Source organism: Lissotriton helveticus, chromosome 5_1 (genome assembly GCF_964261635.1).
Source record: "Lissotriton helveticus chromosome 5_1, aLisHel1.1, whole genome shotgun sequence".
Classification (NCBI taxonomy): Eukaryota; Metazoa; Chordata; class Amphibia; order Caudata; family Salamandridae; genus Lissotriton; species Lissotriton helveticus.
Genome location: NC_136065.1, coordinates 1856774971 through 1856799198, shown reverse-complemented (window position 1 = coordinate 1856799198; position 24228 = coordinate 1856774971). Strand labels below are relative to the sequence as shown.

At 42.0% G+C, this 24228-nt stretch overlaps 1 protein-coding gene across 1 annotated transcript in view; it reads right to left on the bottom strand.

The window, feature by feature from the left end:
* Window positions 1-7917: 7917 nt before the first annotated feature.
* The window catches only part of MEOX1 (mesenchyme homeobox 1), a 52916-nt gene continuing 36605 nt past the window's right edge, over window positions 7918-24228 (bottom strand). Inside the window, exons 2-3 of the mRNA XM_078645295.1 lie at window positions 13594-13766; window positions 7918-10863 (exon numbers count right to left, since the gene is read on the bottom strand). Coding sequence (XP_078501421.1) covers window positions 10741-10863; window positions 13594-13766 — 296 coding nt within the window. The 3' untranslated portion in view covers window positions 7918-10740. The remainder of the gene's footprint in view (window positions 10864-13593; window positions 13767-24228) is intronic.

Genomic DNA, 24228 nt, shown 5'->3' with positions numbered 1-24228 from the left:
AATATGTATGCGCACCCAAAAATGTACTCATTTTAATTGTGCAAATCATAACTGTTTTTAAATAAATGGATAGATAGTTTATTAACATAATTAATTCATATTTACAAAAAATAAGTAAACAATTTCGAGTTCTCCTGTTTGGGAGTACAAGGCTTCCCCAGTTGGTGTGCAAGGCAATTGAAATAATTAAAACTTAAAAAGGGTAAAACATCCGAGTTACTTTCACTGAGGTCCCAATACTTGTCAGGCCTTCAACAAAAAAAGTTTAGGCTGGCAGAGGCAGTAGACGTTACTTGGTTGTAAAAATAGAAAATCAATAAGCTTCCCAAAGAGAGAAGGAAACACAACTTTTTCTAGACATAGTGCTCCATAACGTAGAAGCACATCACCCCATCAGTAATAAACACAATATGGCACCTGTCCAGCAGGCCCTGCATCAAAACCCTTTGGACAGGTTAACCAGTCCATCACAATAAATATAGGGTAAAAAAATGTTTTCTCTTTTTGTAAAATATTTTCACTTATACCTCTGCATAAAAAATACTTTGAAAAAATACGGACAAGTTACTCCTTTGAAAATTATTTTTACCAACCAGGTGTGTTGCTAGAGAATATATGAAAAAGAATTGCTGAAATTTACAAAAAAGTGATGGTTGGAACGCAGGAATTCATCTCAGACACTGGTAATAGCCTGGGGCCTTATCTTAGTCCATTGTTATTTTGCACACCAAGGGGCATATGTATGAAAATCCCTGTTTGCGATTCTCAAATAGCGATTTTTTGAGAATCGCTATTTGAGATTTGCAAAAAGGGATGTATGTAAAAAATCTCTATTTTTTTGCGATTTCTTAGTTTCCCTTAATTGCGATTAGCAAATTGCGAAATCGCAATTAAGGAAAACTTTCCCATTCATTTCTATGGGCCAGGAGGCCCATAGGAATGAATGTGAAGTCATTCTCAATTTGCGATTCGAAATTTGAGAATCGCAAATTGAGAATAATTTCAAAGGTGCAAGGGTGTCATAAGGACACCCTGATGCACCCCTGAAATTAACATGTGTGCGCATATGGCGCACATACATGTCCCCCTAAGGGCATGTATGTGCGCCATATGGCACCTTCACAAATGCCAAAAAGTGAATTTGTGAAAGAAATCGTAAATTACCACCACCTTGAAGTTGGTAGTAATTTCCAATTCCTTAAGGAGAAATCGCAAAAATTGAATGCTTGATGCATAGCATTTAAGGAATCGCAATTTGCGATTCCTTAAATGCTTACGCAAAATTAAGGAATCGCAAATTTTGCGATTCCTTAATTTTGCAATGCGATTTCCCTACTACATACCGTTTTGCGAATTTTTAGTCACAAACACTGCTTTTTTGCAAATCACAGCGTTTGAGAGTACAAATTCCTTTGATATATCTGCCCCCATAGCCTTTAATTTGGGCCCAGCCATATGCAAATCAGTCTTAACCCTGATCCAATAGGAACCGTACAGCTCAAACTGACAGGCCAGGTCCTCCCTGATCCAGAATAGAAGCAGCCCAAGATCAGTTTTGCCCAAATTGGGGCTCTTCAAACAGGTGTATAACCGTTTCAGTAGCACCATGAACACGGGACTCCTTGTGACGCTATATTAAAAAAAGTAATGGGTGGAATGCTTGAATTAATGTCAGCCACGAGTCATAACTCTACTGTATCCCAGCCCATCAGTATTTTGCAAGCCATGCCACCTACGGTTTGACCTAGCCATATGCAAATCAGTCTTGACCCTGCTCCAATAGAAGTAGTCCAGCTTACACTGCCAGGGCAGGTCCTCCATGAACCAGACCATGAGCAACCAAAGACCAGTTTTGCCCTAATTGGGTTCTTCAGTCGGTGTAACTTGGATCCAGTGGAATAGTGAGCATGGGCCCACGTCTGGGCATATCTGTCTCACTAAAGTACACAAACATGCTACAGATGGAAGGCTTGAATTTATCTCAACCACCAGGAATGGCTTCAACCAAGTCTATTGTTATTTTGCACACAATGCCGCATAAGTTTGAACCCTGTCTGTCATATGCAAATCAGATTAGTCCTTTCTTTATGTACTGAGCATCCAATCTGCACAGGTGCAAACTATAAACTTGAATTGAAACCGGATGGCGCCTGAGCCTAATCGCACTATTTACTTTGAAGTGCCCAGACCACAAGGGAGGACATGGGGAAAGTAGCAGGGAGTGGCACCACCCGACCCCATCACCCACGACACTGATTTGCAACTTTTCTATATTTTTGCAACAGATTTAGGTAGTAGTGTTCACAGGGGAAACGTCCGCTCCATTCATTCAGATACAATATAATTGGATGTACAAGTGAAACGCGTAATATATCAACAAAGTGAGGCAATTTTTACAAAAAGAGTGGGTGCTAAAGAAGCTCAATGCACCTACTACCTCCAGGTGCTATAGGCACACACAAAGTATGTAACCACAATAGAATTATTGAAGAATGGGCTTCTAATTACAGCACACCTAACATTCAAGTGTATTTTGGTCTTGGCTTAAATAATACGCCTTACGGAAAGAAAAGCTCTAGCTATCATAGATAACAAAATTAAGGACATGACAGCATGTTGTATCATCAACGGGATCCAAGTGATTCAAGGTGAATTCAAAGAAAGTCCTCTTCAGATTTCATCAATTATTTCCTTTATTGGTTTTCATATTTCATACAAAAAAGATTCTCCCAGCATGTACATCTATGTCTATATTTTACGTTCAGTATTTTATATCAGTGTGCATTAAAGTACTTTTCTTCATGAAAGTAAAGCACTGGGTTAGACAATCAGTTATTGCACTATTGTGTGTTGGTTGGCTCCTGAGCTCAAACACCTCCACTCTACTTCCCTGAGAAGCCTGTAACTGCTCGCCACTACCACCAAGAGGAAAATGCTGAAGGGATTTTACTTAGAATAGTACGCTGAGCAGCAGTAGGCAAATTACTAGGAATGTGTGAAATTCATATAAATGTACTTTTGAGTAATTGTGTAAAATACTCCAAATAGAATGCAAAATGCAGAATCGGCATTTAGTGCTATATTTTAATGTGAAATGCCTCGCATATTTTGGATGCGAGAAAGTATTTTTTGCTAATAAAAAATTAGCACAAAAAGCACAAGTACCACAAACCTCAGCTGATCACGTTTTGGTCTTTTACAATGTTCCGGTGCACCTGTGCAAAATCTGTAATGGCGTAACAAAACATAATGGTGTAATTTCCCAAATTTACCGTAACAGGCTTGATACGAAATTTATAGAATTGTGGGAGAGAAACCCGGCATAAGGGACTAATTGTCGGTGTTACGAAGTTGAGTTATTACATTAATGTTATTAGATTGTTATTTTGTAAGAATATTGTTATATTTGTGGTCTATATGCATTAATAATTTGTTTAACAAGTTAATTGTAGCACGTTATTATTTGTTTTTGTTGCACTTGACTTTAAGTTATAGACAGAATTAATGTGTTATGTTTCATTGTTACAAAGAATTGCGGTTTATTGCGAGTGACTTGGAGGTGGAGGTCATCAATAATGTACATGTGCTGTGTTGGGTTGAGACATACATTGTTGGTAATTGGAGCACCACGGGGCATATTATCAAGGGGGTTTATCTCTGCTTTTTTGGCTTTAAAAGCCAAGAAAGCGGAGATAAAATTATCTCCCTATTACCAAGCTGTCGCTAACACCAGTTAGCGACAGCTAATAGGAGATAGCGACCATCTTGGGCCCCGCTTTGCATGTCAGTGATATTTATCACTAATGACATGCAAAGTGGGCGTGCCAAGATGTTAGCGACTGGAAACAGTCGCTAACATCGCTATCTCCTATTACCAACTTTTGGAGATATTCGCGCTAAGCGCGAATATCTCCAAAAGCTAACACCTGCCCTGAGCAGTTCTTAGCCATGTTATCCAATGGGAGGTGGATAACATGGCTAAGAGCATTTGCTCGATAATGCATGAATATCGCTGACTTTTCAGCGATATTCATGCATTGCGGCCATTTTTTATCGCATTTGCGATAAACCTTGCTAATAGCAAGGTTTATCTGCGATAAAAATCGGCGATTTGCGGCGATAATTTTTGTCTCTAAACAAGTTAGAGACAAAAATTATCTCTATTGGTTGGTAATATGCCCCTAAATTAGTCAACTCAGGGGCATATTATCAATCCTGTGCGATAAAATTATCGCCGCTTTATCGGCCGAAAACGGTTGATAAAGCGGCGATAATGGGCTTGATAATATGCTCTATGGAATTCCAATAGAGCATATTATCATTCCATAGAGCATATTATCAAGCCCATTATCGCCGCTTTATCGGCCGTTTTCGGCCGATAAAGCGGTGATAATTTTATCGCACAGGCTTGATAATATGCCCCTCAATGGCATATATGTGCTGTGTTGAGTATATGTGAGGTGCACTGCTGAATTAGAGCTGGTGGTTTCCAGTGCTCAGCAGCGCCACATATCAACACCAGTGCTTTCCATGAGCACCATTCATTTATGGTAGGCTCGGTGATTTGCCCAGAATCACAGCTGACCCCGAGACTCAAACCTAATTCCCCAGCTCCGAAGTCTGCAGCTCTGACAATTACGCCACACCCTATCCCCCCATTCATGGTTAGTAGTTGGTTCTATTGTAGGCGGCGCTAATGGGAGAAATTGGCTGATGCAAGCCGCCTCCTGACGAGAGCCCGGGCACTTTAAAAAAAACAAATGTAACCCCTGGCCGAGGTGTACTTTTTAATATGTTTGGCAAGCTGTTTAGCTACCTTAACGTCAGGCAAAAGTGTTGGTGTTTCTTCACCTGTGCTCTGCTTTATCACTGTACTCACCTGTTGCGGTTGGATAGTCAGACACAGCAGCGGTCAGTGCAGGTAAGTACGGCGGGGCGAAAGATGACAGAATAGGTTTTAGTTATTTATTCAATTTTTCCTTTTCCGCCACCTGTCAACTCCTGCCCCCGCCCCACCCCACCGCGCTTACCTTCACAGACTGCTGCTGGTCATACATAGTGGTTAATTTGTAAAATATTAAGGGGCAGATTTATGTTGCCTGACGCATCTCTGCAAATCGGCAGAGATGCGCCAGGAAAGATACGGCATGCAAGTTTATCCTTGTGCCACCCATGATGTGCCGCATTTACAATGCGGCGCACCATGGCGCAGGAATAAACAGATGCGTGTCGCATCTAGGGCATGAAGTTAGCGCAGTGCTGAAGTTGTGTTGCGTGCGGCACACAACTCCAGCACTATTCCAACTTGCCCTATCTCTAACGTGGTGCGTCAAGCCTTACGCCTGCTTCAAGCAGGCGCAGGGTTTTGACGCATCACGTTGAGAAAGTGACTCAGTGAAATCTTGTAGATGTCACTGAGTCACTTTTCAGGGGCGTTTCTGCGACGGAACCCCCCCTGCGTGGAAACGCCCACATGAAACCTGATGCAGGTTTCATGTGGCGCAGGGCTTTACACCGTGACGCATCTCCATAGATGCGTCACAATGTAAGTATGTCGCAACGTGGCGCAGGGTTTATGCCGCCGCTGCATCACAGAAGTGACGCAACGGCGGCGCAAAAGTGCCGCAAGCCCGACATAAATCTGCCCCTAAGTGCTGTGGCTGAGAGTTTTGCTCAGAACTCTACACCCAGCAGTATGAATATTAGGGATGCTGAATACGAAGGCTATAGAGTCTTGATCTCACCACACACCTCTTTAATCCAACACCAGACACTCGAAGTCCCTTTTACTTTCTTTTGGATTTCCTTTTTCATTAGTTTTCTCCCTTTCTCACTGTTTTCAGTCTTTCTCTTCCTTTTTGCCCCTTCTGTGTTTTTTTCTATCACTTGATATGGGTGAAAATCTGACTAGAAAAATAAGTGCCGGTCCACAAAAATGAGGCACGGTGAGCCCCACCTGCAACCACTGGCTCATATCAAGCACTGGTCATATTCATTTTCTTTTTGGTGTGCTGAGGGTGCAAAACATATTATTATTAAATTACAGTATCATTTGTTTTATTCAGCTGAAATATACAGTACCATTTGCTTTATTCAGCTGTAATATTTGTCATTGAGCAGAAATGAAGTTGGGCATTACCAGAACAGGATTAATGTCTGCCTGCAGATGTCCTTTGTTCCAGTGACGCATTCCTCTGGCTGTACTGCTTTTTAGGCTGTAACCTATTTCCATCTGCTCTACTTTCAGTTATATACTAATAGAACATGTAATCTAAATGCCTGGATGGCGTGCTAATGCAGGCGAAAAATTCTTTTTTGCAGATTCTTTCTCCACTAATGTTTAAAAAGTACAAAATGATGTGCGTGTTGTATAACAATTAGCGAACAAATTTAATTAAAAATTTCTACCCATACAAGCACAGTGCTAAATACACTCCACAGACACAGTGCACTAGTGGCCCACACCAGCCGCGGCCCGTGGAGGGAGTTCCGTGGGGCAGAAAGGCGGTGCGGGTGAGGGGCAGGGTGGGGGCTGCTAAACACCAGAATATGGATAATGTGAGGTAAGTAAACAATTTAATCATATAAAACGAATTTCGTAACGCGCCCTGCATCGCATTTTGAGATGCAGGGCGCTATGAAATTCGTTTTATTTATTAAATTGTTTACTTACCTCACATTATCCATATTCCGGTGTTTAGTACCCCCCACCCTGCCCCTCCCCCGCCCCGCCTTTCTGCTCCACGGAACTCCCTCCAAGGGCCGCGGCTGGCCCACACACCAATGCACTATGTCATCCCCAACGCTGTATTTAGTGCTACAAATTAATAGGAAACACCTAAAAACTTGACATTGCATCAAATGGGGAGAGGAGTTGGCCTACTGGCTAGGGCTGTTGACCTCGAATCTGGGGAACAGGGTTCGAGTCTCGGCAATGATGCTGAATATCCTGTGATTCTGGCAAATCGCCTTATCTCCCTGTGCCTAACAAAAATTAATGTGTCTTCATGATTGTGTCCTCATGTAACGCAACTGGTGCTATGTAAAGCGCTCTGATACCCGGTACCTTCGGGTCAACTTCGCCCTCGAATCTGGGGAACTGGGTTTGAGTCTCGGCAATGAAGCTGAACATCCTGTGATTCTGAGCAAGTCACCTTATCTCCCCATGCCTAACAAAAATGAATGTGTCCCCATGTAACGCAACTGGTGCTATGTAAAGCGCTCTGATATCCGATACCTTCGGGTCAAGTTTGCGCTATATGAAACTCCGTAAAAAAAAAAAATCCTTTTCAGTCACACAGGATGGAGAACAGCCATTACCCCAGAGAATGTTTGGTGACGATTGGCATCTATTTTGATAGGATGTACCAAGCCTTCAAGCATTATGACAATTGGAGTGCACCAGCATCAGATTAATGTCACTGTAACTGGGAAAAATGTAAAGAGTATTCCTTCAATGTATTTGTATTTTACTGTCGTCCTCCACAGTCTTGTGCACTTCTGTGAATTATCATGTGTGTGACGCGCCAGGACACTTCCGAGTATCCGTGCGCACTATAAATGTTGGGTAACATAACATAGCATGAAACAACTGTAACAATGTCAGAGTGCTTAACCCATTGCCTGCTTATGACAGAGCCGTCATGAGCCACTGGAGGCGTGTGCTCATGACGGCGTGGTTCTGTCATGCGGCTGCCGCTGCTCCCACGCGGCATTAATTCCTCGCCTGTGCGGGCGAATTAATGAGCGGGCGGGGCCGTGACGGAACCACGCCTGCATGAGCACACACCGCCCGTGACTCATGATGGTGTGGTTCCATCACGAGCACAGCAGCGCCGCCCTCACCAGGAAATTTGCGCCCTGAAACCTCTGATGTTTGAATCATCACAATTCACATTCACTATTCTGAAACAAAAGTTGTATTAGCTGTTTTTATTTTTATTTTTAATTCGCTATCTTTACTGTCCCACTGTTGGCAATAATACTGTATTTTGTTTGACTTTCTAGTAATCTTTATCAGCAAAACCACGTGGCAGTCATTACAAAAACATTAACAGAAATATAATTTATTCCACTTGGAATGCATTTGGCAAAACAGATTTTTATACATGTGTTTTTGTGCATTTCTGCATTATAAAATTACAAAACTCTCAGCCTTTATGTTGGTGCTTCGTACGTATGAAGACAAAATGCACTTCAACTGGAACAAAAGACTTGTTACAGTAAATAGGCACACAGCATTAGCTGCCCTTAAAGTTCACACTTAATCATACAGAGGGCATCTGTACACCGAGGAGATCTATATTCTGATAATTCCTTTCCCCCAAAGTTTGGACTTATAAAGGCCTATTTCGTATTGTGTTTCTTTGTTTGGATGCTTATACTTGTCAACTGTATAATTTCACCCTTCAGGTCTGTCACTTTTTCCCTTGTGCTCGATTTGTTCTTTAAAATACACATCTGAACTTCATAAAAGGAAACACAGGGGCATATTAGCAAGGGGAATTATCGCCGCTTTTTCGGCGATTTGTGCCGAGAAAGCGGCGATACTTCTAGAGCCCTATCCACAAGAGCATTTTAACGCCTGGCTCAAGCCCACTTTGCATGTCGGCGACAAACATCGCTAATGACATGCAAAGTGGGCGTTCCCACGTCCAACCACATGTAAAATGTGGTTGGAGGTGGGAACAACCTATTACCAAGGCAGGCGTTGGGAGAGGGAGACCTGCGATAAACTCGTTTATCGCAGGTCTCCCAACGCCTGCTCTGACCAGGTGTTAGGGCATTGATAACATGGGGGTGTGGATCATAACGCTGATTCCACCCCCCCATATTATCAAGGAACACATTAGCGCGTGAAAACAACGTTTGTTTTCATGCACTAATGTGCCTTATCGCCGACTATCGCCGGATTTAATTTCGCCTACGTGATGCGCATAGATAATTGTGCGCTATCACGGCGAAGAAATCCGGCGATAGCCGGCGATATGGGAATATGCGTTGTGCGTTTTCTAACACACTTCTAGGTAATATGCCCCACAGTTTGCAGGATAAGCATTTTCATTGTCTGCAGGTATAAATATAAAGGCCACGCCCACACTCTCACTCCTTATATCACAGGTTATGTGCGGATGTGAACATTTAACAATTAATCAAATCGACGTATGCTCCTTCTATTTACATTTCGGTGCACCCTATAATACATGTTGGCATATAGAGCGAAAATGGCACTCCTATTTCATAATATATTAATTTAATGACTTCTGTAACCATTATTAGGATTTAAGAATAGATTGCAGATTGTGCATGACATTTTTGCAAGATTTAAATGAATTAAAAGGTGCAATAATCACTAATAAACCTGGTCCACTTCTTGTTGACCTCAAATATAGTTGGAAGTCGAAATTGTTTGCACTATTCTGTGACCTGCCATGCATTGATCTGACAAGAAACAAATTGATCAATTGGGGCGTTCTTTCAACTTTAGGATATCTCGGATTTTCTTTTTTGTTAATTGACAATGGTTTACAGACACACCCCAGGGGTACACCATGGGCTGTATGGCTCCCAAATGGTGAGTGCAAACATCTCTCATTTCTTTCTGATTGTTCGATGATCAATGCATGTAGGCGACTTTGTTGCTTATGTCAGTTCGGTCTCATGTGATAGTGTTCTTATCGTTAGAGGGGTGACAAATATAATGCATGAAATATTTTGCATTGAAATAATGGCACAATTTATAGAAAGAAAATCAATAGCAAAGGTTATTGTAAATTGCATCACCACAAAAAACTCAGAATGTTTCTTATCGACAAACACTCTGTTGGGAGTTGGGGCGTTCATGCCTCTCGGATTAAACTGAATTTTGTATCACAAAACAAAATAGTGAGTTCCCTCTTTCAAAATGTCTGAAAAGTGCTCTCATGAATTTATATACGTTTGCAAATGGCTGGTGCAGTACAACTTTTAGATTAGCATAACAATAAAAAAAACAGATTATGCACAATAAAGATTGTGGTGGTCTCATTGACTTGGCACGGTTTTATCAGATTTGGCACTTAGAAAGTAACTAAAACTTTTTTTTTTACACAAAAGGCAGCTAGAACTCAAAGCATAAGTATTACTGGAAAATCCGTTTTAATAATGTATAAAAATAATAACTTAAAAAGGAATGCTTCAACCCTGTCTAGGCAGCAGAACATATTATTGCCCATAAGAGGATTTCATGTACCCAAGGGCACATGGTAGTGTCTTCTTTTCTTTTGTAATTTCTTCTTGAACAAATGGATACACACAAATGTCAACACACTTCAGCGCAAAAACAATGGATAGCATCTTATTTGCTTCTTCGCATCCTTGGATTCAGATTCCAAGAAGTATTGTAGAACGATTGTCTTTCACCAGTACAGAACATCCTTTATGTGTTTTGTATTTTATTTGTGTAGCTGTTCATGAAAGTTATTGGCATTTGGCTTGAAGATGAATATAAATGTCATGATTTATTCTTTGAGCATGTTTTTTGTTCATAGTCCCTATGGCACTTCTATAGAAAATATGAAGTTTTTTCTTCACAAAATAATGATGTTCATGGTTTTCATTTCCACAGTGTTGAAGTATGCGGTTCAATGCAATCAAGGCAATCCTCCCGTGAAACAACCGACAGAAGACTGCCTGGCACCACCGGTCAGAGTCCAGCTGAAAGTACTTTAGGTTTAATCAAATACATGTTTGAAAGGGGTGCTACTCCGAACTTGGGGAGTTTGCAGAGTCAATATCTTCGCCGTCCTGGTCGTTGGGAGATACTGGTTGTCCCCCCTTAACACGTTTCCATTTCATTCTTCTGTTCTGGAACCAGACTTTCACCTGTACGAAGAAGAGAAAACCATAAGTAAACTAGTTTATGTAGTGTATACATGTTGACTCCATACCAGGCAGCCTATGCAATGGACTATTAGTCTGTTCTGTTGCTTTTGGACCATTCACTTTCTATATTCGTTCGTGATGCACCTGCATACATATGTTTTCTCTGTCCTACTAGCTGCTCTCTGTGAGTATGGCTTAGTCCTCTAGCCTGTAGAGGTCTGTTTGTCATTCAGAACCAAGGGTGATGTCGCTAGGAGCAGAGTCCTGGAAACTGACCATGGTAGAATTCCTGATTCTGTGCTCCGGAATCACCCCTTGGCTAGTTAACCTGGCCACATCCAGAAGATGGTGCAGTATATGGATGCTCCAAACACCTTTCTCAAATCACCTTCTCTTGTTTTCTGTCAGCAAACTGTATATCACCTTCTGGGTGGTCAGAATCTAGTCAATGGGAAGTGTTAGGAACCATGAATGTACTTATTTCTCAAGAAGAACACATTTTTGCGAGAGAAGGCTCCCTGTAAGCACTAAGGTTCCAAACTACATACATGGAAGAGAATTACAAGCTGCCACATAAACAGTGTTTCCTAAGCAGGATACAAAAGGGAATGGTTACTTGCCTCCAAATATTCATAAATTGTTTCTGTTTTTTGTGACTTAACATGCTAGTCATGCTTCTGCCATCTCGCTGCTCCGCTCTCAATGTATTTTTGCTAGGAAAATTGTTTCTTGACAAATATTTCTAACATTTATCTCACCTTTGAGCAACACTTTCAGTGCTCTACTTACACAAACACATTGTTTTATTCTGGTTGCATTTATAAAGTATATTTCTACTATGAGTACTGTCTCGAATTGTTTATTGGTACTTTGTAGGAGATGTTAATATTTGGCCTGTCCATCAGGGTGCTTAGAATGCAGGCAAAAACCAGCATTTTAAATTCAAAGAGAGTTAGAAGCATGAATATGATGCAGACAGGGACAGAGGACAAGTGTCTCAGTCTTTGTTGGATGTGATTAGTAGGAACTAGGACTGATCATATTTTTGATCGAGTCATTTTGGATGCTATAAACTGCTACTAGACCTTTTTCCTTGAGTTTGACTTCCATCCAGAAAGCACCACCCCTGCTAGGAAGCTCGTACGAACTCCAGCAGAACATTACACTCACTGCTACGAAACTACATCTAAGGTGGAGCCAGTGTTCTCCTTCATTCTGCATTACAGGTTTCACAGGGGATGATTGTCAATCTTCAGTGCAGGCCCGAGACCGACACAAATACTTCAAAAAAAAAAAAAACAAGTTGTGATACTCTGAACCCAACAGCAGATGGCAGAAAAGTGCAGAGCATGTGATCTACTTCACACATGCTGCAAACGTTTGCCACACACTTAATTTTCTAAGTAGTATTAAGTACCTATATCAACAATTTTGTATCTTAAGAAATAATTGATTTCTATGTTATAGCTTTATAACATATTTTTTTAAGTGTTGAAAGACTACACTTGTGTGATTTTCTTTGTATAAGATTGACATAGTTAAGTGCAAATAAACGTTTAAATCATTGACAGATGATTCGCAACAAAGTTTTGTATTGTCATTTTGCATACACTTTACAAAGGTATGCATATAGATTCTTGCACAAACGTCTGCATGCAATGCAGCGGAAGAGTGACATTTAAAGACCTTTATTTTAAAAGCTAGTGGTTGAGCAGACTGTTGGAACAACCAGGCTCTGTGTAATTACCGAGCCAAGTCTAGTCAGGATTATTCCTTAAACTATTTATCTACTAAAATGTGGAGCTTATTTATGAGCCCAGGCGTCACTTTTGCGCCACAAGTGTGTCACTTTTTGTAACGCACCAGCGGCGTAAAAAAATGTATAATGTTGCCTCATATTTACAAAGTGAAGTGGCTTAGTAGATGCGTCACTTTGTAAACCCCTGCGCCACATTTTACCTGCACCAGTTATAATGTATGCAGGGTGGGCGTTCTGATGAAAGTAAGCCTCGTAGAAGTGATGCAGTGAAATCTATAAGATTTCACTGCGCCACTTCTAGGATGCAAATGCGTCAATATCTTACGTACTGACGTATCTGTGACTCCTTGTGATGTGATGCGTCATACTGTAAATATGACGCATCATTGGTGTCGCAAGGAGGGTGCTATGAAAAGTGACGCATCGCTGTTTTCATGCAGCGATGCGTCACTATTCATAAATGAGGCCCTGTGACTTTAAAGGACAGGCCAGGTAGGACAAGTGCTGAAGAAGTATTTAAAAGTAAGGTAGAAAAACGTATATTCATAAGATTTTGAAGTCTATGCTGGCTTTCACCGAGCAGTCTATGTAGTTCCTGCAGTGCCAGGGTAACTGTTTTTATTTTTTTGTTTACCCGTGGCAGTAAAGAATCGTTAGGTTGCATTATGGAATAGGCTGGAATTTAAAAGCTCTTTTGGATATTGAAAATAAAGATATTTATGTAAAATCACTTTGTGATTCTTTGGACTTCATTACTCCGCGCACGCCCACTCAATTGCATTATGGAATATCTAGAGCTCAGCTGGAATTTTGGAAGGTGGGAGAGCCAATATATTTTACAGGGATATATTTGTTAGGCCCTGGTAGAGACACTGGATTTAGTACTTTAAATTGTTTTTAGAAGCTCACGTTTTGTGGGAAAAGAGCTCAGCCTATGACAATAAAAATGGTTTAATTCAACGGTTCAATACCTGTCGTTCAGTTAAGTCAAGGTTCACAGCTATTTCATATCGCCGCAGCCGGGTCAGGTAGTTATGGTGAGCAAACTCTGCTTCTAGTTCTCGTAACTGCTCCTTGGTGAAGGCGGTCCTCTCCTTCCGCGCCTTGCTGTTCCCCTCCGCCTTGGAAGTGGAATCCTGATTGTCTAGAAGGAGATAGAATGCATCACAATGATGAACTGGTCTGTGTGCGACTTAGGCTGACATGTTGACTTAAAGTTGAAAGCAAGCAAAATCAAAATAAAGGTTTATTTTCTCTGATATTTGAATAGAGTACGAATACATTGGCTAATCTATAATCCTTTTTCAAATGTAAAAGGCAGGGTAAGATCGCAAGAGGAAATTATCAAAATTGCCTGTGAACTGTTAGATTCTGAAAATCATCAGAAGCAAATTATAATTGTAAAAACAATCTGAAAATAAGCATTGCATAAACTGTAGAAACTCTCTTCTACCAGTGTGTATTTTTAAATATATATCGTAGTGTTAGGAATGACCGTTATCTTGCTGCTAGACTGATATAAAGGGAGAGTCTCTGTTGAGCACATTTGGAATACTGGCAGCTGAGAGTGTGCGGTGTTAGCCCCACCAGTCTTTCCTTAACTTACCAATTCATCACTCTCAGTGGCTGAGTGGCTGATTATTACTATACCAAGTCACATGACTCCCTGGAGCTGGGCAAATTGTGTTTTATTCTGGACAAGTTGTTCGGGTTTTAGGTAATTATTTCTCAATTTTGAACTGACACAAGGGTGAAGAAGGGGACCTAAACCAGCACCAACACAAATCACCTGTAGTGACATGGGGTTAAGTGTCAAAACATGGAAAAATAGTGCTAATCCCCACTAATAACAACTACATTAAAACCAAAAAACATAAATTCTGTGAGCACGAATTAAGAAATGCTATAAATTGTGGAAATTATTTTTGATACAGTTAAAAACTATAATTGTTCCAATCGTTACATTTAGAATACCTATTATTTTTTGTGTCAATTTCTCACGTAATATTCCAAGTTGTTTAAAGATCTAGTTTTGGTAGGCACGTATGCGTTTAATATTGAAAAAAAAAGAAATGTACGTATCTGCAAAAAATATGTAGAACAATGAAAGGGAGTGAGCAGCAGGAGAACTGCATATTACAAACCCGGGTCGTTTAACTGTTTCCTGAGCGCCACCGCACGAGACAGTGGCCCAGACGTTACGCCATGATGTCATTACGAAAACTCTATCCTCGGTGCTCGGTGACATTTTGCAGCCAGGTCTGTGGAATGTTTTGTCTCATCTCGAAGGTTCCCAATTTTTTTACTCACGAACATTGTTTTCAGAAGTAACCACTTTCCATTGCGGTTTCAACCTCCGACAAGCGAGAATCCTCGCACATTGGCGGGCTAATGAGGCTGCGTCTGGTTACCTCATTGCGGGCCATTAATATGGCGCTCCTGACAGCTCTAGAGCGCGACACAAAGGGGGGATATCAGTCGCGCGTAAAATGAAAACATGCAGCGGAAGAAAATACGTTTGAGGATTCCAGAATGCAAAGAAACCCGACGAAGGAGGGATTAGCTTGTGTCTTGGAAGTGCTTGGGTGTCCTTCAGGGCAAACTGGTGGCCACCATCCAATCTGCCGGACTTCCAAATATGGCCTCTAAAGCCAGCTGCTCACAGGGGTGGACAAAACTGGAGATTTTTTCCTCATGCAATGTACGAAATGTTTGGGGAAATTGTATATATTACGCTAAATAAAATGTGCTGGTCTGCCTAAAAATGTGTTCACGTGCATACATAAATAATATCAGATACTGCTAGGAGATTGGCTCAAGTAGAACATGTCTTGCAGTTGTGGCACACCTCACTTTCAGATTTCTTGTTAAACATTTTCTGGTCGGAAAAGTCACCTGCTGGTGAAAATTAAGTGAAAACACCTTCAAGGGAGGAAAAGAAAGCATGTGTTAAGTGGGCAAAATGTATTTGACAAAATGGCAATGAGTTGAGTGCTTAGCCTCTGATATCCGTGCTAGCTGCAGATCACACCTTCACGTCCCAATGGGGGAGAATAAGCCCTCCATCTTTCTTATTTTGAGGGATATTAAGTTTAGCTAAAGTAAAAATGGTGGCTTGCATCTATCTCTACACCTTCAAATTATGAAGAAAAAACTGGTGCACAAGTGAAAAAAACACTAACAACTCAATGAAAGGAACTATTATGAGACGAATCACCTAAGGGAATGTTTTGAAGAATTTTTAACTTTGGGTTGTACAGTGGAGAAGCCATCGTCAAGCATAGTCAGGGAAATGGAGTACACTTTGGTGAAAAAGTGAGCATTAATGGGGCACATTACAATGGTGCACCATGTGAAGAGATGCAGCCTAGAAGTGGTTGCTGCCCATATCAAGCCCTGAGTAATTTGAGAGATCGGAGGTTGATCCATAGCACTAGTGGTGACATACACAATCACTCACTGGCTATCTGGATCGTTTTTCCTGTGAAAAAAATATATTTTTCCAATGTCCAGTGGAGGTTTAGACAGCTCAAAAGACACTGAGGTACTACCTAAAATAAATCGACCTTTATGCAATACCCAGCCTTTATGGCCAAGGTCCGACAGCGATATCTTACTTTGGATAATGATCAAAGTTTTACTGTTGAACTAAGTATACTTTTAAAGTCTAGTCTATATGCAGTGAATATTTCAATGGGAGTGGCTCTATCCTTCTTTGAGTTTTTTGGTGAAGCTTGAAGGTTTTTTCTTCTGCATCAAAGCAACCATAAGAACAAAAGAAACAATTAGGCTGCATCCTAGCATATTATCCTTCAACACAAAGCACACATGCATCAGCTGTACCTGCGTTCTGAACTTAGAAAATGTAAAGAGTCCGCCCGAGGTATTATGTCATCCTTGATCTCTAAACCCAAGCTGGCATCACCAAACAAACAAACATTCTATATTGTATGTTAGTGGTGCAGACCTGCTTAAAGAGAACAACTTTTTTCTCTGGATGGCCCCTTGAAGATATGACAGTCTGAGTACAGGGTCAGTTTTATTTTATTGATAAATTGTACCAAGGTGCATGTGATGCAACTCTGCTTTCGAGACTAGATGGATCAAACCACGAGCAAGATGGCCTTTGTCTCAATAATGGTTCCCAGTAAAATCTAAGACACCTCTTTGCCCTGTTGCCAAGCAGGCAACTCTGCTAGTCGTGTGTCCTACAGCGAGCACCATGACATTGGGAGATAGTTCTACGGGTTGGGGACAGTGACAGAGATCTCAGTGTAAAGTTCCATAATACTAATTTACTTGCCTCCTTATGTGCAAACTCATATTTCCAATATCAATAAAACGAGTATTGTTCAGCTGATCGATAGCAGCATCTTTAGTGAATCCCAATGCTTGCCTTTAATGAAATCATGATTTTTTTTCACGCAAGTGAGGAAAATCTCCATTAATTGGAAGTGCTGCACAAATTATCCATACTTCTATTGTTATTGTTTTTTTTACGAGCCTTCTTCGCCACAATTTACATATTCACAACTCATAATATGGGAGTCTGTATTCTATGGAGCTGAACTGCTGCATTTGTCTGATTAATGCGACTTTCTGTTCCTTTACGACCTGGCTCCCCTGCCCTCCCTAAAGTTTAGATTGGCCCGATGCGACTTGGAACCTTGGCGTCGAATTGTGGAAAATCTAGCATTTCAAAAATTAACATAGAAATGATTAGCCTGTCCGCCGTCAGGGTTCCTTCATCAGCGCCATCCATCAACGTGATTTCTTTTTTTTATTTTCAAAAGAACTCTGTTGTCATCAACGCAGTTCCCGTCGTGACATTTCTAATTACACATAGCGCTCCCTGCTTCTCAGTCGCCATTCATCCTCCCTCACGTTTGAAGACAAATAGCCAAGCCCAGTCAAACGGCATATTTCTTTCCTATGCTGCCCTCGCCGCGGGAAAGACATCTGTAGGGGCCAACACAAACTTGTTTCTGTGTGCCCTGACATTTCCAAGATGACAGCGCCCATTAATATTAAACGGGAGCGAAAAGAAACCACTTATTCAAGGGAGGGAGGCTCGAGGGCGAATTCGACGTGACCGCTTCCAGAGTGCGTGGCGTGAGTGACGGCGTGCGTGCTGCTGGCCCGGGACGGGACGTAAGGGGATGAAGGGAAGTGTGCGTGACTGCGGTAGTGTGTCAGAGAACAGGGCAGATTTCCTTTTGCTAGCGCATCCCTGTAAATCAGCAGGGATGCGCCAGGAAAGATGTGTGACGCAAGTGTACCCTTGCGCCACCACCGAAGCGCCGCATTTGGTGATGCAGTGTGTGCAACGAAATTCGTTTTATTTATTTTTATGGTTACTTACCTTTTAAAGTCCGTAATCCATACATTACTACCTCCCACCCTGCACCTCCCCCTCCCCACGTCACCGCCCGTCCGGTACTCCCACTACCGGCCGCGGCTGCTGCAGGCGTGAGGTTGGCGCAGTGCTGGAGTTGTGTCGGCGGCCCGTCGCAACTCCAGCACTGTTCCAACCCTGCCTATGTACAACATGATGTGTTAAGCCTTATACCTTCTTCAAGTAGGCGCATGGTTTTGACGCAGAGGCGTTGGAAAAGTGACTGAGTGAAATGTTGTAGATTTCACTGAGGCACTTTTCCGAGGCTTTCTTGCGAAGGAATGCCCCCTCGTGCGCCAGAACGCCCACATAAAACCGGACGCAGGTTTCATGTGGCGCAAGGCTTTACAAAGTGACGCATCTCCCTAGATGCGTCACGTTGTAAATAGGGCTCAACGTGGTGCATGGTTTCCGCTGCCGCTGCGTCACAGAAGTGACGGAATAGCGGCGCAAATGAGGGGCAAGGGGCTTGTGAATCTTGCCCCAAAGAGAGGGAGCCAGGATATAATACCTGAGGTAGTTAGGAGTAAACTAGGAAGTTGAGCAAGCGAAATGAGTGCATGCATGAGGGAGTGACATTGGAGCTTGGATAGTGGCGGTGTGTTTAGGTAGAGTTTAGGGGTGTGCTGGCCTGCCACAACATTCTTTAACCCCTTCCACGCTGATGACGAGCTGGGCTCGTCATGAGGTAGCCTCCTGGCACGCTGATGACGAGCCCATGCGCTTTAAAAAATCTCAGCGTACGAGCGGAATTCCGCCCGCACGCATGCGGTTAATCGGAAAGTGACTGCAGTCTACTTAGGGGATACATTTCGAAGGCCTCCCCACCCCTCCATCTTAAGTAGGGAATGAGGGGTGTAGAATGGATGGCCGGCTTTGATGGGGTAGGTTCATAGTTGGGGGAGTTGATGTATAGTTTGCGGCTGATGGGCAAGTGCAACTAGCGGTTTGAACAGATGTAGTAGGATTTATGCCACTTGCATTGCCTTTTGGTGTGGCTTCAGCCCCCTCTCTAGAGTTTTAAAGCCCTATATAAGGGCAATTCAATACAAGAGTATGTGAGTGAGTGAATGAGAGGCTTTTCTCAGCACATTTTGAAAATAGACGGAGCCAAAAAGACCACATTTAATAGTGTTTTACTAAAGAAGAATATGTAGACGAGGTGTGAAGCAGGATGTCAGTGTCAAAAACACTTCCAAAGTGCTCTTGGCATGGATATCTGCGACTCGGGAGTGTCTTCATACGCATCTCTTGCCCAACGTTTTCTTCCCTGTTTCAAACATCTATCCACTTTTTGAGGCCTTCTTTGGTTACTATACCAGAGGATTTTTCAAATTTAACTTGCAAAATGACAGTCCTGAGATATTTTATAACACATTGATTCATTGGAAAAAAATGGTTGGATGATGGTGGATGTAGGTTAGGGCAGAGGGGAATATAAGTGAGAGGTCTATAGAAATAGCTGTCGTCTAGATTTCAGATTCCCAATTTCATGGCAGTAGAATCATTACTACATATTGTCTTCCACTCTTTAAGCCTCTCATGTGGTAATGAACCACTATATAAATATACTACACTGCAATGCTAGTGTTTCCCATTTATAGGCAAAGAACCACATAGGGTCCACTTATGGATGCATTATAGATTTTATATTCTAAAATCTGGAAAAAAATGAGCATGAGGTTTTATTCAACTAGCTCCTGAAATTCAGAATGTTAAATCCTTTTCATTAGAGCTTTGGTGATAAAAAAAAGTACCTCATGTCAGAAGGTAGGTGATAGCCTGCTTCGGAGCTAACTTCCACCCTAGACAATTTCAGGCACAGAGAGATTAAGTGATTTGCCTAGAATCGCAGGATGTTAAGCTGATGCTAAGACTCGAACCTGGTTCCATTGTTCCAAAGTCAGCTGCTTTGGCCGTTACCCCACATCCCCTCCCTATTTTGCCTAATTTTAGAAAATTGGCTTCACACAGTAGGATTAGGCAATTCCCCCACTTTGTCTTTCTTTTCTTGAAAAAATAGTTATAGATGGCACATTCTCTCCTTTCTTAAAGCCACACTGTGACAATGTTAACACCAAGCAGTTATGGTGAATAAAGCCCATCAACTCCCTTCACTACAACTACACTTTTACCAAAGGCTCATTCATACATGTATATTTATGCATTTGGTAATGTTGAAATATAGTCAGAAAATAACTTATTTTGAGCATCCACACTCAGCAGCAGGTACAGGATCCAGGGTGTTCCGGTCACATATCAAGCAACTGTGTTTGGGACACACTCATAAGTCTGCCTCAGAGGCCATCTCAAGAAATCTAAAGGCTTCGGCACCCTACATCTCCAGCAAAAATGTGGCTACCGGACACATAAGCAAAGAAAAGCACTCTTTTCTACCACACTAAGGCGCTGATTCCAATGCGGTAGGAAACGGCTCCGACCGTCGGTCAGAGCCATTCCGACCACATCGGAATCGGCTGTTCGGATTCCTTTCCGACCAACCCATTTTGATGGGGTCGTTCGGAAAGGTATCCAAAACGGATTTCCGAATGGCCTCCGATGGGCTCAGAGAGCCCGCCTGCCATTCGGAAATCCTCCATCAATCGTTCGGGCAGCTTTTTCCGGCCGAGGGATTATGATGGAAGATTCCCACAGCCTTTCTGTGCTGACCTTTTCAACACAGAAAGGCTGTGGGAATCCGACTTTGGGGGCCCCCAGCTCAGCCCTTATGGGTGTAAGGCCTCTGGATGGAGGCCTGTTGATCCCTGTGCCCCGGGCAGGCACCTTGAGGTGCCTACCACGGGGTGCAAGGATGAACTGCACCTCTTTGCTTTACACTGAGAGCATACATTCCGGTCGGACTGCATGCTCCCATTGTAAAGATTAGGAATGTGACCGAACAGTGTACGATCGTATCCTAATTCCTGGGCCGGAACCAACGACAGGAGGCCGTTCAGTTCCAGTTCCCAAACGATGTAGGACATAGTCCGGTACATCCGACATCGTAATTGGCCCCTCAGAGTGAAACACACACTGATCAGTGGTACTTTAAAACTGTGTATTCACGTCTACCTGCAAATCAGGCTTCCTTACAAATGGTGTATTAGTCCATCAGAACTTTTCTTCAGCCTCTTTTCCAGTCTTAAGGTGGTCCATCATATATTGGCATCGTTATAGTACATAGTCTATCAATCACTACCAAGCACTTCTTTCACTCATATGGTGGTGCAGTGTAAATAAGTTTCTAGACCCCTTGGTTTTTTTCCCCTAATGTGGTACATAGCCAATTGGCCTTTTCTCTCAATCCTTCTTTCACATTAAGCTGCAGTATGATTGATTACTCGCCTTTTCAGCCCCTTAGGTCTCCACTACAGACAGACTTTAGTTGTCTGTTGCTGAAGACATATTGTGGACAATACTTTACAATGGGATTTGGTTCAGCCCATTGTTTACCATTAGTTGCCTTTCCGTTCATCCATTGGCTTACTTCTTTTTTTGATGACTTGTATGCCTCTTCATATGTTTGTCTCTCCCCGAAGCACACTTTCCTTACCTTCCTTTTGATTGGTGGACTGGTATCCTTCCACTGCTCACATTCAGGGAAAAACGTTTTTCTTTTGGTTTTAGCACTCAATGGGAGTGCATATGTTGCCATACTCCCTCCTTCATGTTCTGGTCCCCCCTTCAAATCCCCACACCAATGTGCTGTCTGTGTTGCCACCCATCTCACAGGCAGCTCGCTGCTTCTTGCCTCATCCCTCCCAGTCTGGATTAAAAAAAATGTATATTCCTGCATTTACTCGCCCCTCCCTAGCTGGTCATTTGTTCCATCAACTCTGCCTGCTCTCTTTTTCTCACCAGCACCTCTCACCTACTAAAGCACACTGACATTTCCGCCCAACATGCTTCTCCATGTTTCACACCCCCTTTTTGCATTTTTTTAAAACTTTTTTTGGGACAGCAGCTGCAGTTTATTGCTGGCCCACTCCTTTTTTTAAAAGTCACTTTCGCTCACATTTTATTATTCTTTTTTTTTATTTACTGCTAGAAGATTGCATCTGTATAGTAAAAGAAAAAGAACAAAATTGGTTGTCGTTTTAACGGGATGTGTTTACATGCTTGCTGAAGAATGCACTCTTATGTGCCATCACAATGGGCCGCTATAGCATCATGGCACAAACACACGCATATGTGCTGACGCATGAACGTGTACAAATCATGCACCTCTTTTTCTAATTTTTTTCTCATTTATATTTCAATGTGGGACAATATGGGGGGAGAACATTGGGAAAGCTCATAGGTCTGAACTGGCAAAACGAAAAGGCAAGTCCTATAGGCTTGCCAAGTTTACTATTGAAGAGGGATCAGAGTCAAGAGGTTTTATCAGTCAGGCAACTTTAATTTATAAGGATTTGCATATTTATTGTGGCCCCTTTGATGGTGGTACCTAGTAAATAGAAACCAGGTTGCCTTTATTTCAGTATTCGGATGATATGCATTGAAATGGCACCACCCTGTAGACTTTCTTCCATTTACATTGTGTCCATTATGAATGACTGCCTGCATTTCCTCACTGCTTCCCTCTGAAGGCAGCGCATGGTCAATCAAACCCTTCACTTAAGCAATTGTTTTACAGTTAGTGGTAGTGTCATTTTCTGAACCCCCCCTTAAGCCTATCTTCCTAATAAATAGTATCAATCCCACAACTCAGCCCATTGTTCTCTCTCTTTTTGGGGGGATTTTTCATAGCGCAAACTAGACCTGAAGGTATCAGAGCGCTTTATACAAGCACGAGTTGTGTTACAGATTGACTCATTCGTTTTTTGGTATTTTTTAGGCATGGGGAGATTAAGGGCCATACGTAGGTAATCTCTATTTACCGATTCTTAAATACCGAATTTTACCGATTCGGTATTTAAGAATCGGTAAATAGTATGTAGGTAAAAATTCGGTAAATTTTACAGAATCGGTAATATTCGGTATTTAAGAATCGGTATTTACCGATTCGGTAATTCCCATTCATTCCTATGGGCCTGGAGGCCCATAGGAATTTCTGTATTAGTAGAGCACGCTTCTTCATCAGGGGTTCCGCTAATTGTAGCACAGAGCCGCGTGGAGTCTTCTCCTCAGACTGGTGCTGACTCTGCCCCCGGATACCAGTATCCGGGGGCAGAGTCAGCACCAGTCCGAGGAGAAGAAATTCAGAAATTCATGAGCGCTGACCTTTTTTACAACGATTGTCAAAGAATGACCATTTGAAAAGTACTGCACAAATCGTGTGAGTATCAATATATGTATGTTAGTCCTGACGAAAGCTTCACAGACGGGCCTAAGGAGCTGAAACATGTCGACACTCTTTTTACAATACCATTAGATCCAGTAACTCTATCTTCTTCAGTATCAATATATTTTATACTAGTGGGAACTCACCCCCCATTAAAATAGATTGGGTGTTTCTTCCCCACTTTTAACAATTTTTTCCTTTTTTCATAAAATTTGATTTGACACCATTTTGTGGGAAAAAATCCTCTATCTCTGACACTGCACTTGAGACCAGAGGTGCCTCTGGCTGAGGCCGGCAACCATCACAAATTGGAACACCCGATGATAACTGCCACGACTTCAATGTGGGGCGGATGAAACATATATACCGCACTCCTAATAACATTGAGTCTTTGAGGATATTCTAATCACTTTTCCTAAACCAATGGTTGAAAAGTGTTACAAGTGTCCTTTTTCACTTTTGATTACTTCTACTTTTATAAAAGCACAAAATTGCTTTTTTAAAGGTTTTCGATAATATTTACCACCAACTTGTAGTTGGTGGTAAATAAGGAATCCTTCAATCAAAAATGCACTCACTTGAGTGCTCCCTACATAGGATTGGGTAATTTACCGATTTGGTATTTTAAGGAATCGGTAATTTACCGGTCCCTTAAATTACCGAATCGGTAAATTACCAAATCCTAAAATCCAACATTGGAAAAAGCAAGCCAAATACCGGTCGGTAACGGCAAATCTACCGATTTTCGCCCGTTCCCGACCGGTATTAAGCTACCTACATATGGCCCTAAGTGATTTGCCCAGAATCACAGAATGTTGTGCGTCCCTGCCAAAACTCAAACCCTTTTCGCCAGCTTTGAGTTCGACCTTTCTAGGCGTTAGGCCACTTACTCTTCCCTCTCAGCGTGGAATATGGTCAGCGAACCGA